At 39.7% G+C, this 13,720-nt stretch overlaps 1 protein-coding gene across 3 annotated transcripts; it reads right to left on the bottom strand.

Annotated features, from left to right (window-relative positions):
- Positions 1-3,605: 3,605 nt before the first annotated feature.
- Positions 3,606-12,868, bottom strand: LOC311269712 (NEDD4 family-interacting protein 1-like). 3 transcript variants are annotated; one of them, XM_084374056.1, is made up of 8 exons: positions 12,676-12,868; positions 10,809-10,896; positions 9,009-9,139; positions 7,720-7,782; positions 7,019-7,106; positions 6,129-6,253; positions 5,773-5,839; positions 3,606-4,765 (listed from the first exon to the last, which is right to left on the bottom strand). In XM_084374056.1, exons 1-8 carry the CDS (start codon positions 12,703-12,705, stop codon positions 4,662-4,664), a joined length of 696 nt encoding a protein of 231 aa, XP_084230182.1. In that variant the 5' UTR covers positions 12,706-12,868; the 3' UTR covers positions 3,606-4,661. The 3 variants fall into 3 exon arrangements, with proteins under 3 accessions (XP_084230182.1, XP_084230183.1, XP_084230184.1); XM_084374057.1 differs by having other exon boundaries at positions 7,720-7,779; positions 12,676-12,867; XM_084374058.1 differs by lacking the exon at positions 7,720-7,782 and having other exon boundaries at positions 12,676-12,866.
- Positions 12,869-13,720: the final 852 nt, after the last annotated feature.

Here is a 13,720-nt window from a genome sequence, read left to right as displayed (position 1 = left end):
TCCTCCTAGCACTACACCCTGGTGCTGTGTTTAATGTTGCACTGCTTGTTGCTGTGTTGTTTCTTCTGCACCTATGCTAATGTATTTTTATTTTATATATTGTGGGTTTTTTTTATTATTTCCAAAATCAATCCATCTGTCTGTCTGTCTGATAAAGTGACAGTCCGTCAGAGTAATCATTGTTTTAAAAATCCAAATTGGTGTGCCATGTATGGGAGGGAATTTTCCTTTTTATAAATGCTCATGTTTTACCTTCATGTAGTAGTTTTAGCCAGTTTTACACTGTTGGGCAACTTTAGTGGAGCAATTTAAACGATCAGCGTCTTGCTGTCTCGACCAGCAGTGTTGGTAGATGAGAGGTGAAAGTTTAAAAATAGAGGAAGTAATGATCATACCACATGATTCTGATTTCAAACCTCAGCCATTGTTCACCCCAGGCTTAATTAAAGGGATCGTTTGACATTCTGGCAAGTGCATCGGCTTTCTCGATGAAAGTTTAATAAGAAGATCGATACCACTGTCATGTTTGTGAGCTGAAGCCAAGAGCTTGTTAGCTTTAGCTTAGCATAAATACTGGTAAACGGGCGGGAGGTCTCTCTGTGTCCAACAGCAACAAAACGCAATTATCAGATAATAGCTGACAAGAGATTTGAAATTGCAGAATCCTGAATGACAGGAAGTTATTAAAGATGAGCAATCAGAGCGAGACTTGCTCAGTAACTTTTTTCTTTCTATAGCTTACTGGAGTCTGGAGATGTTAACTTACACAAAGTCAATGAAAAGCTGCAGTTTCAGGTCCAAAAACTGAGGACGCAATCGCACAAACGACCTGTGACTCACATGGTCCTACACAGTACGTGCTGCTGTTGTACTAAAATAATTTTAAGGGCCTTTTTGACATCTCTCAGTAGGAAAAGGACAGCTGTAAATAGTTTTTTAACAACTGATTTTGTTTAATTATGTCTGAGGCCCGCAAGGAGTTTACCAACTCAGTGCTTATTAAATCCTACAGATATGTCAGGTTAATCACAGATATATTAATATATATATTAAAAGTCTAGTCTAGTATTTACTTGAAATAGCCACAGAAAACACAACCTCTGAACAAACTTGACCAGTGTTCATAGAGCAGTTCAGTCTCTCTATTGTTTCAAAGGTCTTTTCGTCCTTCATACCGTCGATCGTATACAAATTGTCTTTGCGCAAAAAGTCTGTCTAACAGAAGCCAGGAAGGTAAAGCATCTCTCTTTTGGAAAGATGGCTCACTCCCAGGCTCTCTGTAAATCAAAAAGCCTCCTCTTATCTTTTGATAGCTAAAACATGCAAGCAGTGCAGGCACTTGGCTGCCCTAGCACACATAATTCCCATCAATTACTCCAAGAAATACTTCCGTCTCTGTAAATCGAGGGCAGCTGACAAGACACAGACAGCTCTTGGCACAATGGAGCAATTTTATGAATGACATCTGGATAACAAGAACACCTGCACTGGGTGACCCTGCTGGAGCAGAGGAGGGATGACGTTACGGAGGGATTCAAGCGGACCGAGGCTGAATTTGTGTAAGATGTGGACGATAAGGAATTTTGTTGTTTGTGTGCTTTGCCAGGATTTACAGCTGAAACACTGTCAGCGGTTAAACCCGTCTGCACCTGGCAAAATGAGGTTTGTTGATCCAAGGTCATCTGGTGACGTGGTGGTTCAGCAGACTGGTGTTGATGGTCTGGCAAATAACCTTTGCCCCCCATTCCTTTTCCAGCCTTTATGTGTTTTTTGTGCCCTAAGAAGTGGACAAAAAATTATCTTAACGCGCTCAATTTTGTGAAGCTTGGGCAGTTTAAAGTTCAAATTTTCAGCCTAGAGCTACTGAGCCTAGAGCTCTGTAATTTCTGAACCACAGCTGTTTCTATTTTGCCAAAGTGCACAATGCAAAAGAAGGAATGACTTCAGGATATCTGATTTGATGAAAGCAGCAACTGAGAAAATGTATACGTTTGTCAATTTCCCGTCACAACATTTATACCCCTTTACGCACGCGTGAAAATCTGCTCTGCTCGACTCCTGCGCGCCGCTCTTGTAAAATAATCATTTATGTGAATTGAAAGTGACATTTCCTCCCCTGTGCCCCGTGAAAGATGACCTGAATGGAGCCAATGTCATATCAACTGAGCACCACTAGAGGCCAATATCCATCCAGCCATGATGGGGGTGAAGAGCCCCGGAGAGATGATTTTCGACACTGACGCTGAAAAATAAAAGTTTCCAGTGAAACCAGAGGCTGTGTCAGTTGCTGTGACACGGCTTCCAGGTGGGGTGACCTTCACTTCCTGCTCCAACTGCAAGGAAACACACCGCTGACATGTATAATTAGCCACCACCAGTAAATCATCTCGAGTCTTGCGCATACACACACATGCACGCGTCTCCTGTGTTAAATTTAGCACGGCTAAAAGCACGTCTCATGTCAGTAACTGAACATCATGGTCAACGAGGCTTCCTCTCCTCTGTGGCTGTAACCTTTCTGAGACCACGCTCTAAAATACTAAACATGGTGGTTATGTTTTTATTTAGGCCCGGTACGCTCGTGAGGGTGAGGTTGAGTTCATACTCATCTTGATCAAAGTCTAAAAAAAAAATTTATAGAATTCTTCTCTCTAATTTAGACATGTTGGAGAAGAAACAGAAAAAAACACATTGAAGTCTCACATCTTAAAGGTCCAGTGTGTAGGATTTAGGAGGCTCCATTGACAGAAGTTCAACAGGCTTACAGAAAAATCTGGATTTAATAAAGTAATGAAAATGAAAGTAAAGAAGCTGCATAATGTACTCACAAGTGTAACAGTGAACTTTGTTAGGGCTAACAGTAATATATGACTTTAAACAGTACCAAGGTTGTTTAATCCACTACCTGGGGCTTCAATATGTTGTGTGTTACCTACATAAACTGACATGATGAAGATCTGCATGTGCTCATATTTCACACTAAACGTTCAGTATCTGCAGAGTGCATTTGAACAGTCTCTCAATACAGCCTCCTTCTCCCACTCTTGGTTATATATTTCTTCCCATATTTCGCCCACGTCTCTGGCACTGTTAGCTAAAAGTGCTACGTGGTTTAAAATGTCACCCGAGTTTTGTGTTGTGTATAAGGGGAGGGACAGAAGGAGCAGCTACACTTGAGTAAAAAGCCCCCCCCCCCCCCTAAAAAAACACAACTTCCAACAATATTTTGAAGTGACTTCACAGAAAAACAAGCCTAAAGTTGCTTATAATAAGCAGACTTGGCAACCCTGGCGAGGGGTGTTCAGTTGAGCCAGATGCCACTAAATACCACACACTGGACCTTTTAATGATCCTAGGAAGGGGAGATCTTGTGACTCTTTTGAAGCAAGTGGACTGAAATGTGTATGTAAATGGGTACGTTCCAGCAGTGACAGCTCTCTGTCAGTATATGTGACAACACGCTGTAATTTCAAGCTGTTGTGGCGAGCCAGCTGAGAGAAAGTGGTACCCTGCAACCTGAATAATGAGCAAAATGGCTGTTACGTCATGTGATACTTTTACTGGAAGCTTGTTGTTGTTTTTTAAATAGCTCAGAACACAAAATGCACTTTTTACACTTTAATTCCAAACATTTTCCAAGTCGGAGGGTTAAAATTCTTGCAATAAAAAATAATTACTCCACTTTGACTAGAATGAGGGTAAACAAAAAGAAATCACTTTTAGTTTAACGTCAAAAAAAGAAGAAAAATCTCTGCTCTGTATTAATATATTTATAATTTTCAAAGGACAGGGTTTCCAAATCACATCTGGCAATACAATATTTTCTTCTACAGTGGAAATCAACGGGGTGCAAGTGACTAAGACAGGGAGGAGGACTCATCTATTTAACCAGAAACCGAATCCCTGCAGCGTCACCTCTCTGCTGACATACATGTATCATAAATAGGTAAACTTATTCCCGATTACAGCTTGTGTAAGTATGGACAACCCCTAAATACATGAGGAAAAATGCTGTTGGGGGGAAATCCGACCGCTGATCACTTTATACATGTCGTTCTCAACATTTTCAGCCCCTGAACCCCTCCAAAATTTCCCTTCTTTCAGTCTTATATTACCTGAATTATATACTATTTCACAAGGGACACAAAATATTGGTCAGAAAGGTTAAAAACACATTAAGTTGATACTCGAAATATATTATTTCACACTCCATAAATCAACCCATAACCCCAAAATTACCCACTGACCCCTGGGCTGAGAGCCACCCCTCTATACAAATGACTTCATCGTATTGAAGACTGGTGAAAAATAACACAAACAACACTGCCCCCTGGTGGCTGCACAGGAGACAGTGCATGCCTCTGCTACTGTACCAACAGATAGTAAAACAGTAAATAAGGCATTAATTTATACATCACACACTTCATAATTGCAAATAGCACTTGACAGTTCACCACTAACAACTGAAGGGTTTTACAGATTTGTCAGCATTCACTATTTTACACCAAGAGGGGACAATAGACCTCACATTGTCCGAGTCATGTCAAGCAAAGGAGGAAAAAAAAAGTTCTCTTCTCCCTTTTGGATTGGATAGAGCCAGACGTTATGTCTCACGGAAAAGGAGAAAAGAAAAAGATGATGAAAACCGATGGAGTGTGAGCTCAATAGATGAAGAGGACTCGGGTGCGGGGCAGGGTGGACAAGGTGTCGGCCATCTTGCGGATTCTGGCGTAGTTGATGAATCCTCGGAGGAAGAGCAGGAAGCCTGAGGAGTGAAAGGATGAGACTGTGAGACGCAACTAGAAGTGCTAGAGGGAACAACATTATAACTCCATGTTAGGACTTGGCAGGAGCGGTAGGTGTGACTCAGAGGTTCGGACTGGGTCTTTAGGTTAACCATAAACCCTGATGAGAAAAACCTACAGATAAGACTGCTCTCATTTGCCAGGTCGCACAAGATTAAAGTACTAACACACAATTTACCACACATCAGAGTAAGAAGCTGTTTGAAATAAAATTAAACATAACTTAATAAACATAAATAGCATAACATAAATAAGAAATAAAGACTATAGATACATGTCTGTGGTTTTTGCTGAAAACAGGTGCCTGCTGCGGCCAAAAACAACACTGTGAGGTGAAAATAGCTATGAAGTTTGTACCAGTTTATTATTATTTATAATTATTTGTCTATTGCCGCAGCTCAAATTGCTGTGAGCTTAAAAGAGCTAGGGACATGAAATTTGGGTTAAGGTTAGGGTGCAAATGCTTCCCAAGAAATACGGGTCAAATCTGCCACATGGTGGCACTATTTTCAAATTCGATTCAATACACACCAAGTTGGGTAAACAGCCTTGTGGGAATAGGATACACACTTCATCAACAAATGAGCAAGAGCAGTCGAAAAACATTGCCGCTATCAATCAAAATATCCTCAAAAAGGGGCGGGGCTCAGAATTAATCAGCCATAACTCAATAACCATTGGTTCAAACATCAATGGTTATTTAGTTATATAGTAACTACTATATACAGTAGTTAAGGGTTAGGGAAAATTGGATCTACGTTTCACTGAAATCATGAATTTAAAGATTACCCTCCATCATTATCTTGTAATAACAGGTTAACTAAGGTCAGTTTTCCTGCTGTAACTTTAACTACAGCCTATGAAACCTCAACCCTGCTGCAACGGAGCTCCACGGAGCTGAACTGGGTCACAATCAGGGTAAAAAGCATTTGATTCCCAATTTGATTGATTTAAATTGGCTACTTACCCAACACCAGGAACACCCACCACAGCCAGTACTGTCCATCAAAGTAACCCGGGAAGTATGTGGAAAACTAGAAACCCAACAGAACGACAGAAATGACTGGTTAGAATAAATATGGCCTGCAATGGTTTAACTCAAATGAGTCCTGCATTTTTAAAGTGAACGAAGGAAACAGGGCCTTTTTAAAGAGATCTTTGAGGAAACAGTGCAGCGCCAACAAGCCAACCACTACAGAACCAACATTAAAATACCAGAGTGGTGTTTGGGGCTTTTGAGTTGTTTGTGCGTACATAAAACCACATTTTATGTGTTTGTATGTGCGCTGTGTAATGTCTATGTTTGTGTGTGTGCGTACGTACCCTGACTATGAGGATCCATTTGATGAGGGACAGACCGAAGCCTGAGATGGCCCCATAGCGGCCGGCCGCTGAGGTGGTCAGACAGAAAGAGAGGAAGAAGCCGATCCAGTTGAACAGGAATGCCACTGAAGAGAGGATGGAGGAAAAAGATAGTTAGACATCAGCCATGGGAAAAATGTCACTTATTAACCCTATGAAATCAGGCCCCCAACTGGCCGCGGGAGATGTTGTTTGCATGATCTTGTTTAAACCGATCCAAAATAAAAATGGTTGTAGCTAGATGTTCACTTAATGAAGAGAGAGGAGAGGCAGGTCGACTTTTATCATACCACTTTAATATTTGTATCCTTCCTTATGCTTTAATGACACAAAGACTTTTAACTTTAATGGTACATACTTTAGGGATATAAAGTATTTTAAGAGAATATGGGAAATTACATCACATGGTTCTAAATTCAGAATTGTTTTTGGATACGTATGTGTTGTGTGTTTATTCATTTTGTGCTCAGATTTAAGGGATATGAAGTATTTTAAGAGAAATCATAACAACAGGCAAAAGTACAGATGAAAACTATGAAAACGCCTGCTCATAAAAACAAAAAATGACATCTTTTAAAGTGTTAAAATATTTTGTTCATGTTTCTACATTCAGAATTGTTTTGATTTATGTTTTGTGTGTTTTTTTAGCAAAAAAAACAAAAAAACAGGTCTGAGTTTTGTATTTTTTAAATTTATGTCACAATTGAAATACTTACTTATAGTACTACTTCAATTATTACGATTGATTGACTTACATAACCTTCTAGCTTAGACGCTACAGATTTTATTGATTGGGAAAATTTGGAGATACTCCAGAAAATAAACAGACACAAGTAGACTGGGGAACTAACTGAAAAAAGTGAGCATGAAGATGCCGTCATTTCCTATCCTCAGCTGATCCGCATCTTCAAAGTCGTCTCTGGTCACAAAGTCTTCATCCTGCGATCGAACAAGCGACAGAAGAGCAAAACAAAAAGTGAGCTATTCAGGCACTCAAACAATTTCATCACAGCGGCACAACGAAGCAGTAGCAGAGCTTTCCAGGGCTTTACTTCACTCCTATGAAACTGTTTCCAGTCTTCAGATCAGTCAAATCAATCAACTGGGTGAATTTTGTTTTATTTTAACCAATTCATACTGGTGTATTTGTAATTCTGGATGTACTGTGTAGTGACTTGAGGTCACAGCGAGTTGTGGTTAAGCACGGGTAAGCACCTGCTAATGTGAACCAAGCTTTGTTGGCAACAGAGAGAAAATATAACACAAACAACCACCAGACTAATGGAACCGACACAACACAGCAAGCCCATTGAATTACTATTATTGTCACTTTACCCAAAGGTCTGGAGGCAGTCAAATTCAATGTAGGACATCAGGACAACCAGCAAATCTTGTGTGACTATCTACTAAGCACTAGCTACACTCTACATACACAAACATACAGAAAGGGCGGGGTGCTGAATACATACACTGAAATACTGAAACATCTGTGTCTTCACACACAAAAACCAGGACCAAATACACTTCCTCTCATCATACACTCTCCAGTTACCTCCAGTGAACTGCGAATTACATCGTCAAAAGTCTCCAGGCGTTCCCTGTGCTGAGGCTGCTGCTGAGCGCAAGGCAGTGTGTGGCAGAGAAACACAACACCAAAAATCAAACAGGGTGGCCCCACATGCAGTAAGTAAGGCATCACAGTGACCACTAGAGGTCAGAGATGTTAGAGCTGTCATTTTTCATTTGATAAGACACTTTTCCTGTCGACTTTGAACAGAAACAATTTTTCAGTTATACACTTCAGGTATGTATGAATTTCTGCTGCTTAAAAAAGATTGCTTTCTTTTATGAGCTGCTCGTGACGAGCCTACACACAGAGGTGTCCTGGTCTGGTGTCCTTTTTAAACAGCCCCTCACGCATTTAAAACAGGTTATCGTCATGCTGTAGAAGATTAGGCGTGCTTTGCCCTTCGTCAGAAGTAAAAAGGACGACTACATTATAACTGGAAAGGAAAAAGGTTATACACACAAACTTTAACGTCTCAAACAGAAACAATATGTCAAGAAAAGGAGCTACATTTTTAAATGTTCTATCAGTGAAAAAGAGTCTAGTAACATGTAGTTGCAGCCGTGGAGAACTGCATCATCAGACTATTAATGTCTTCCTCCACAACACCCACAGCTTTTTGAATGTAGGGCTGTACACAGTGTCATTTTTTTTTTTTAATTCAAAGCTGTTTAAGTTTTCAAATAAAGCTCTGTTTTCATAGAAATGAAATTGAAAGCAAATTAGGAGAGGAGATTTCACTGGAGTGAGAAATCCAGAGACTGCATATCATAAACAGAAAACACAGTGGGAGTACCATTGGAAACACTGGAAAATACATTTTAAATACCTCCTATTATTTGTTTTAGTCTTAAGCTCCCTCCATGTTTCATATACTACACTGATATTTACTCAGGTCGAACAAACCCAGGAGCAAAGGGGCCTGGAGGATTGAAGCATTCAGAAAAAAGTCTGGCACCTATGAGCATTTGTGAGACACACTGTGGTATTACTAAATATCACTAAATGCTTTTTAACATGAGTGATAATAAATCATTATCTGTTGTTCAAAGCAGCATCGAAGGCTGACAGCGGTTCACGTGGGAAATACTAAGAAAGAAAGTTGCATACAAAGTTCTGAAGACAAAACAAAAAGAAAATTTCCGATGCGTACTTCCTGCCTCGCAGACAACACAGGAAGCGTTTGAGCACAAGCTACAGTGTGTGTCTATGTGCGAGTGTGCACACTGAATGTGACCACATGCAAAACAAAAAAGAAAAAATGAGACACTCACTCTTCCGGTTACCAGGGGAACAGAAGTCTCAGCCTTGGTTCTTTCTGCCTCGTCATAGGAAGGTAGTGTAGTCGCAACGTTGTACGATGGAGGCTTGGGGAAAGCCCCGTCCTCCTTGTAGTCAAAGTAGGCTGAAGACGAAATAGCACAGTTTCAAACACAAAAGCAGAGGTTTTACTGGTGCACGGTCTAATTTTGTATTTTGACAGCTGACAGCTGCAACATGTAAAGCCACTATTTAACAAGTGTTTTTGTTCATGTGCTTGCGGAAACAGACTCAAGACTTAATGAATAATGAACTCTTAACTAGACTTTATTACCGATCCCCATGGACAACCAGCTCTTTGACCTTATTAGATTATCAAAATATAACAGAGAGAGTATGGTCGTATGGTTAGAAAGTGAAAAACTGTTGCACACTCTGGCTCCATATGCAGTTTGCTTTAATTAGATGATATTTCTGCCCCTCAGGCCTTCTTCAAGATCAAGACGCACTGAAATACATAGAACCATGTTATATAGGCCACCCCCTAGTAACACATGAGGGATCTAACAATGAACCTCTAATACTAATGTGGGAACAAACAATCAAGAAGCCGACTGTGACTAAAAATAGACAGTGACAGGATGAACACTATAAACACCTTTATCCACATATCCTCGAGTGATATGATGTAACATGAGTCAGCTATTATAACAAACTAAGAGGCTTTCTGAAAGCAACTAGCTTTTGTTGAAAGAATGAATCCTGTGTGTTTGGTCTCAGTCCAGTTTATCCTCTAATGAGGGATCAGAGTTATCAAAAACAATTATGACTAGAGCCCGACCAATACTCCATTTTTGGGCCAATGCTGACACCGATACTACTGGAAAAAAATTCCATTATCGTTATATCAGCGTCAGGATGTCTTACAGTTTAAATGCAACAGTCTAAAATGACATCAGTGCTCAAAAACAGTAAACTTTCATGGGAATTTAAGTATTATAAACTACCCAAGGTATCTTTCTCTCTATTACAATCTCTAAGATACTGAGATATCAGCCGGGCTCTAATTATGAGGTCTCCGACTGCCACTTTTTCCAAGTTATAATGACAACACATCAGCTGACACAAAGTCATGTTATTTCCACGAGTCAAGTGATGGCACACAACTTGACAACTTGGCTGTTGTGGGTTTGTGTCTCTACAATACCAAAGATTTTTTAAGGAAGTAAACGAAGCGTCACTCTGTCCAACTACGAGCAGACTGGGTGTTTCAACTTTATATAAAGTTCTTAGACATGTTGGTTACTGTGTCTGTGCACATATGTTTTGTTTTATTGTAATAAGGCATTTGTTCAACCAAAAAATATTCTAATAGTAATAATTGTGTAATAACTGGTGGAAAAGTTGATCTTTTTTAGACGATTTAGAAGGCTTCACTTAAATTAAGAGAAAAGTGTTCTCTCAGTTAAACTTTTATTCATATCTCATCAATGATTTAAGCTGATCAGCTCTATAGTTTTATATCAGGACCTTCAGCATATGGATCAAGAAGCTTGTGAAAAACAAGGTGTGCCAAATTTAGTAGGCCACAGCTGTTATATCAGATACATACTTAATTAACATTTAGGTAAATATTAGTATCAGCAGATAGGAAGCATTTACTTCTAACCTATCTATACATCATCCTTTTGGAAATGCAAAGTTTACACTGCAGACATAAAAGATATCAATATTCATATCCCATACTGCGCAGAACAACACATATATGATTCGCCACAGCAGCAGAGAAACATCTGGGTGAGTCACGGTCTTACCAGCATTGTCCGCTGCGATGCTGCTGTATGGGGGTGGAGCATCGGCTGCTACCTGTGGATTCCCCTCTGGGTCCTCCTCATTGGGCAGCTGTGGAGAGGAGAGAAAGCACTTCCATGTTCATATAAAGCTACGATACTCTGGTGGCAACACTGGCTGCTCTCCATTTGAAACAGATGCTTTTACCGAAAAGGAGCTTTACACTTCCTGCGTAGTGTTCAATGATTATCGCAACACCCTGGCCTGCTTACAAAAACTCACAAGCTCAGCATCAATAAAAATGATCACAAGACAGGAATGGAAACCCTGACCGCATCAAACAAGCTTTTCAAGCACATATGAACATTATAAAAGAGGAAACGAGCACCCACCAACCACAGTGTGTTTCTCGTTTCTCCTTGGATCTTTTTCTCTCATTTAAAGTAGGAAACACGTGAGGAGGGCAATCAATTAAAAGACACAAGATCACAGGGGTTTTTTTCTGTCCCCTCAGACACTGGAGCCAGATTCAGCTATTCCTTACTCCTGAATCAGCTAAACAAGGTTTGCAAACCGAGCACATCTGATTGGTTAACTAGAGTGTCTGATTTCATTGAGGACTTTGAAGTGGTACTGACTACAAGGAGTCAATCTGCAAAACTGGGTTTGCAGAGCAGAGGTATAAATTACAGATTCACAACACCTTTTGTTCCCTTTGGTGCGGGTGACACGTAGTTTTACAGGTCCTTTGGCCCAGATGATACGGCCTGATAATAATATTATGATATTTTTAAGCTATATCACGATACACATTATACATCTCAATATTTTAAATGTCTTCAAAAGCACTGACAAAATCAAATGACATGATATTTTTGACCAAATACCTCAATATCGATATTGGGACAATACTGTAGGGAGATTTTTTGATAAATAATCATGAGCAATAACCAAAATAGCATCACATTACTGTAATGCAGCCTTTAAAACCTGAAGACATTCATCTCATATGATAATGATATAACAGGTCCCACAATTTCATATAATTTCCTATAAAAGGAACTGTTTCCCCCTCCTTACATTCATGAGATTACATTACAGGGTAAATAGGGACAGTAATAACAAGTAAAGGGAACATTTCCAATGATTTAATTCAAATGAACTACAATGTACTTGCTAGTAAGAGAGTCTCAGTCGGTCTGATCACCTGAACATGCAAAAATATGACATGTCTACAGGCAGTACCAACGGAAATAACTGTTTCCAGGAAATAATTAAGAAGTAATAATGGGTACGTAACTGTCTGCCCTACCAAAAGCTAGCTAAGCAGGTTAGCTGGCGGATTTAACAGTTAAGCTAGCGGGATGACGAGCGAACACACCCACCGCTGTAGGTCATGTGCTGTCCAAACATTAACGTTAGCATACATCTAGGAGAAGTGTCAGTTGTGCGAAGTTACACCTTTCCTGCTGACGTTAGTGTCCAACAATGCCAACTAGCTGGGACATTCATAGCTGGCAAGCCTTCAACCAGACATAACTCAACGCTACACACCCACAAACAATCGGAGACAAAACGCCAGAACAGACAATCAAGTCCACATTCACGGAACGTTAGCTCGAACTAAAAAAGCTAACGAGGAGGCTAATGTTAGCTAGTTAGCGTGCTGTTAAAAAGCCAGCTTCAACCGACAGGATAATAAAATTAATCGCAAAAATGGCTTAAATGACGACAATGACAAAGAGCTCTGTTGAATAGGAAACCGTCACTGTCAGGAGGGTGACACCGTCACACCTGACTGAGTGTGAGCGCTAACACCACACAAGCTGCCGTTAAAGTGTTGTGTTAAATCTTTAACGTGTTAGCTAGTCACTGATAGTGTCCTCATACCTGCTGATATCGGGCGCTCGGTTCGGCCATTCCGATTTGAACGGCTGGTGATCGACAACGGAGAAGGTTCACGCCGCCGAGACACCCAACGAAAACGAAATTATATAACAGAGTACAAACTGTAAACTCAACGCTCCCTCGCCACAATAAACCCTCTGTCTCTCTCGACTGTGCTCCAAACGACTGTGAAGCTACCGGGTTGGTTAGCATACAGCACAAGACTTCCTGTAAGCGTTTTAAAAAATAAGATCCATTATTGTGGCTCATAGGCAGCAGAGTTTTAAACATATAGAGTGATTTTTAGTGAAGTACAAATAGCCTGCATTATTACTAATCTGTGTATTAAGTCATCTCTTCCTCAAGTACAACAGATATTGTTTTAATCTTTAAAAAATCGACATTTCCGGCGCTTTTATTGTGAAAGAAAACGTTTCCAGTTTCTTCTTCGTTCTTGCTAACTTGACCCACGTCTTGCTCACCAAGTGATTGACGTCATTGGCCACAACAAACCCTCTACCGCCCCCATATGGACCAAAGTGAAACAGCATGGACATTAAAAGTAAAACATTATGAGAAAAGAAGTCATAAATATGAGATAGAAAGTTATAATTACGACATAAAAGTCATAAATATGATATAAAGTCATATTAGAAAGGTTATTATTAGATTTAAAAGAAATTCAAGATTAAAAATCACAATTATGAGAAACAAAAATCATCAGTCAACATTTATCTAATAAGTTAGAGTTTTTATATCAGAATGTCGACTCAGAATTTTAATATCTACAAAATCAATGACTCAGATGTTAAACTTAACTTATAACTGAATAAACAAGCTGTTCTCAGGGGAAATTAAGCTTCCCAGAACACTGTTTGAAGCTAGAAAGGTGGCAGGGTTCGCCACATATAAACAAAGTAAAACAGTATGAAATTGTGTTGTCCTTTAAGGTCAGGTAGTTTATTCAGATTTATTCAGTCATGAAAACAAAGAGAGTATGTTTATTTAGTTTGCTGAGGAAAAAAAAAAGATTTTTCTCTTCTGATTA

This window comes from Pagrus pagrus (assembly GCF_965226575.1).
Source record: "Pagrus pagrus genome assembly, chromosome: 14".
Classification (NCBI taxonomy): Eukaryota; Metazoa; Chordata; class Actinopteri; order Spariformes; family Sparidae; genus Pagrus; species Pagrus pagrus.
This window is presented reverse-complemented; position numbering and strand designations above follow the sequence as displayed.

Bases quoted from the DNA above. Each gene is read 5' to 3' on its own strand.
- LOC311269712 (XM_084374056.1), bottom strand. From the start codon at position 12,705: ATGGCCGAACCGAGCGCCCGATATCAGCAG. The intron at 7,783-9,008 runs GTGAGTGTCTCA...CCTTGCGCTCAG, and splicing joins TTCCCCTGGTAACCGGAAGA to CAGCAGCCTCAGCACAGGGA. The intron at 6,254-7,018 runs GTTAGTTCCCCA...TCCTCTCTTCAG, and splicing joins CTTCATGCTCACTTTTTTCA to TGGCATTCCTGTTCAACTGG.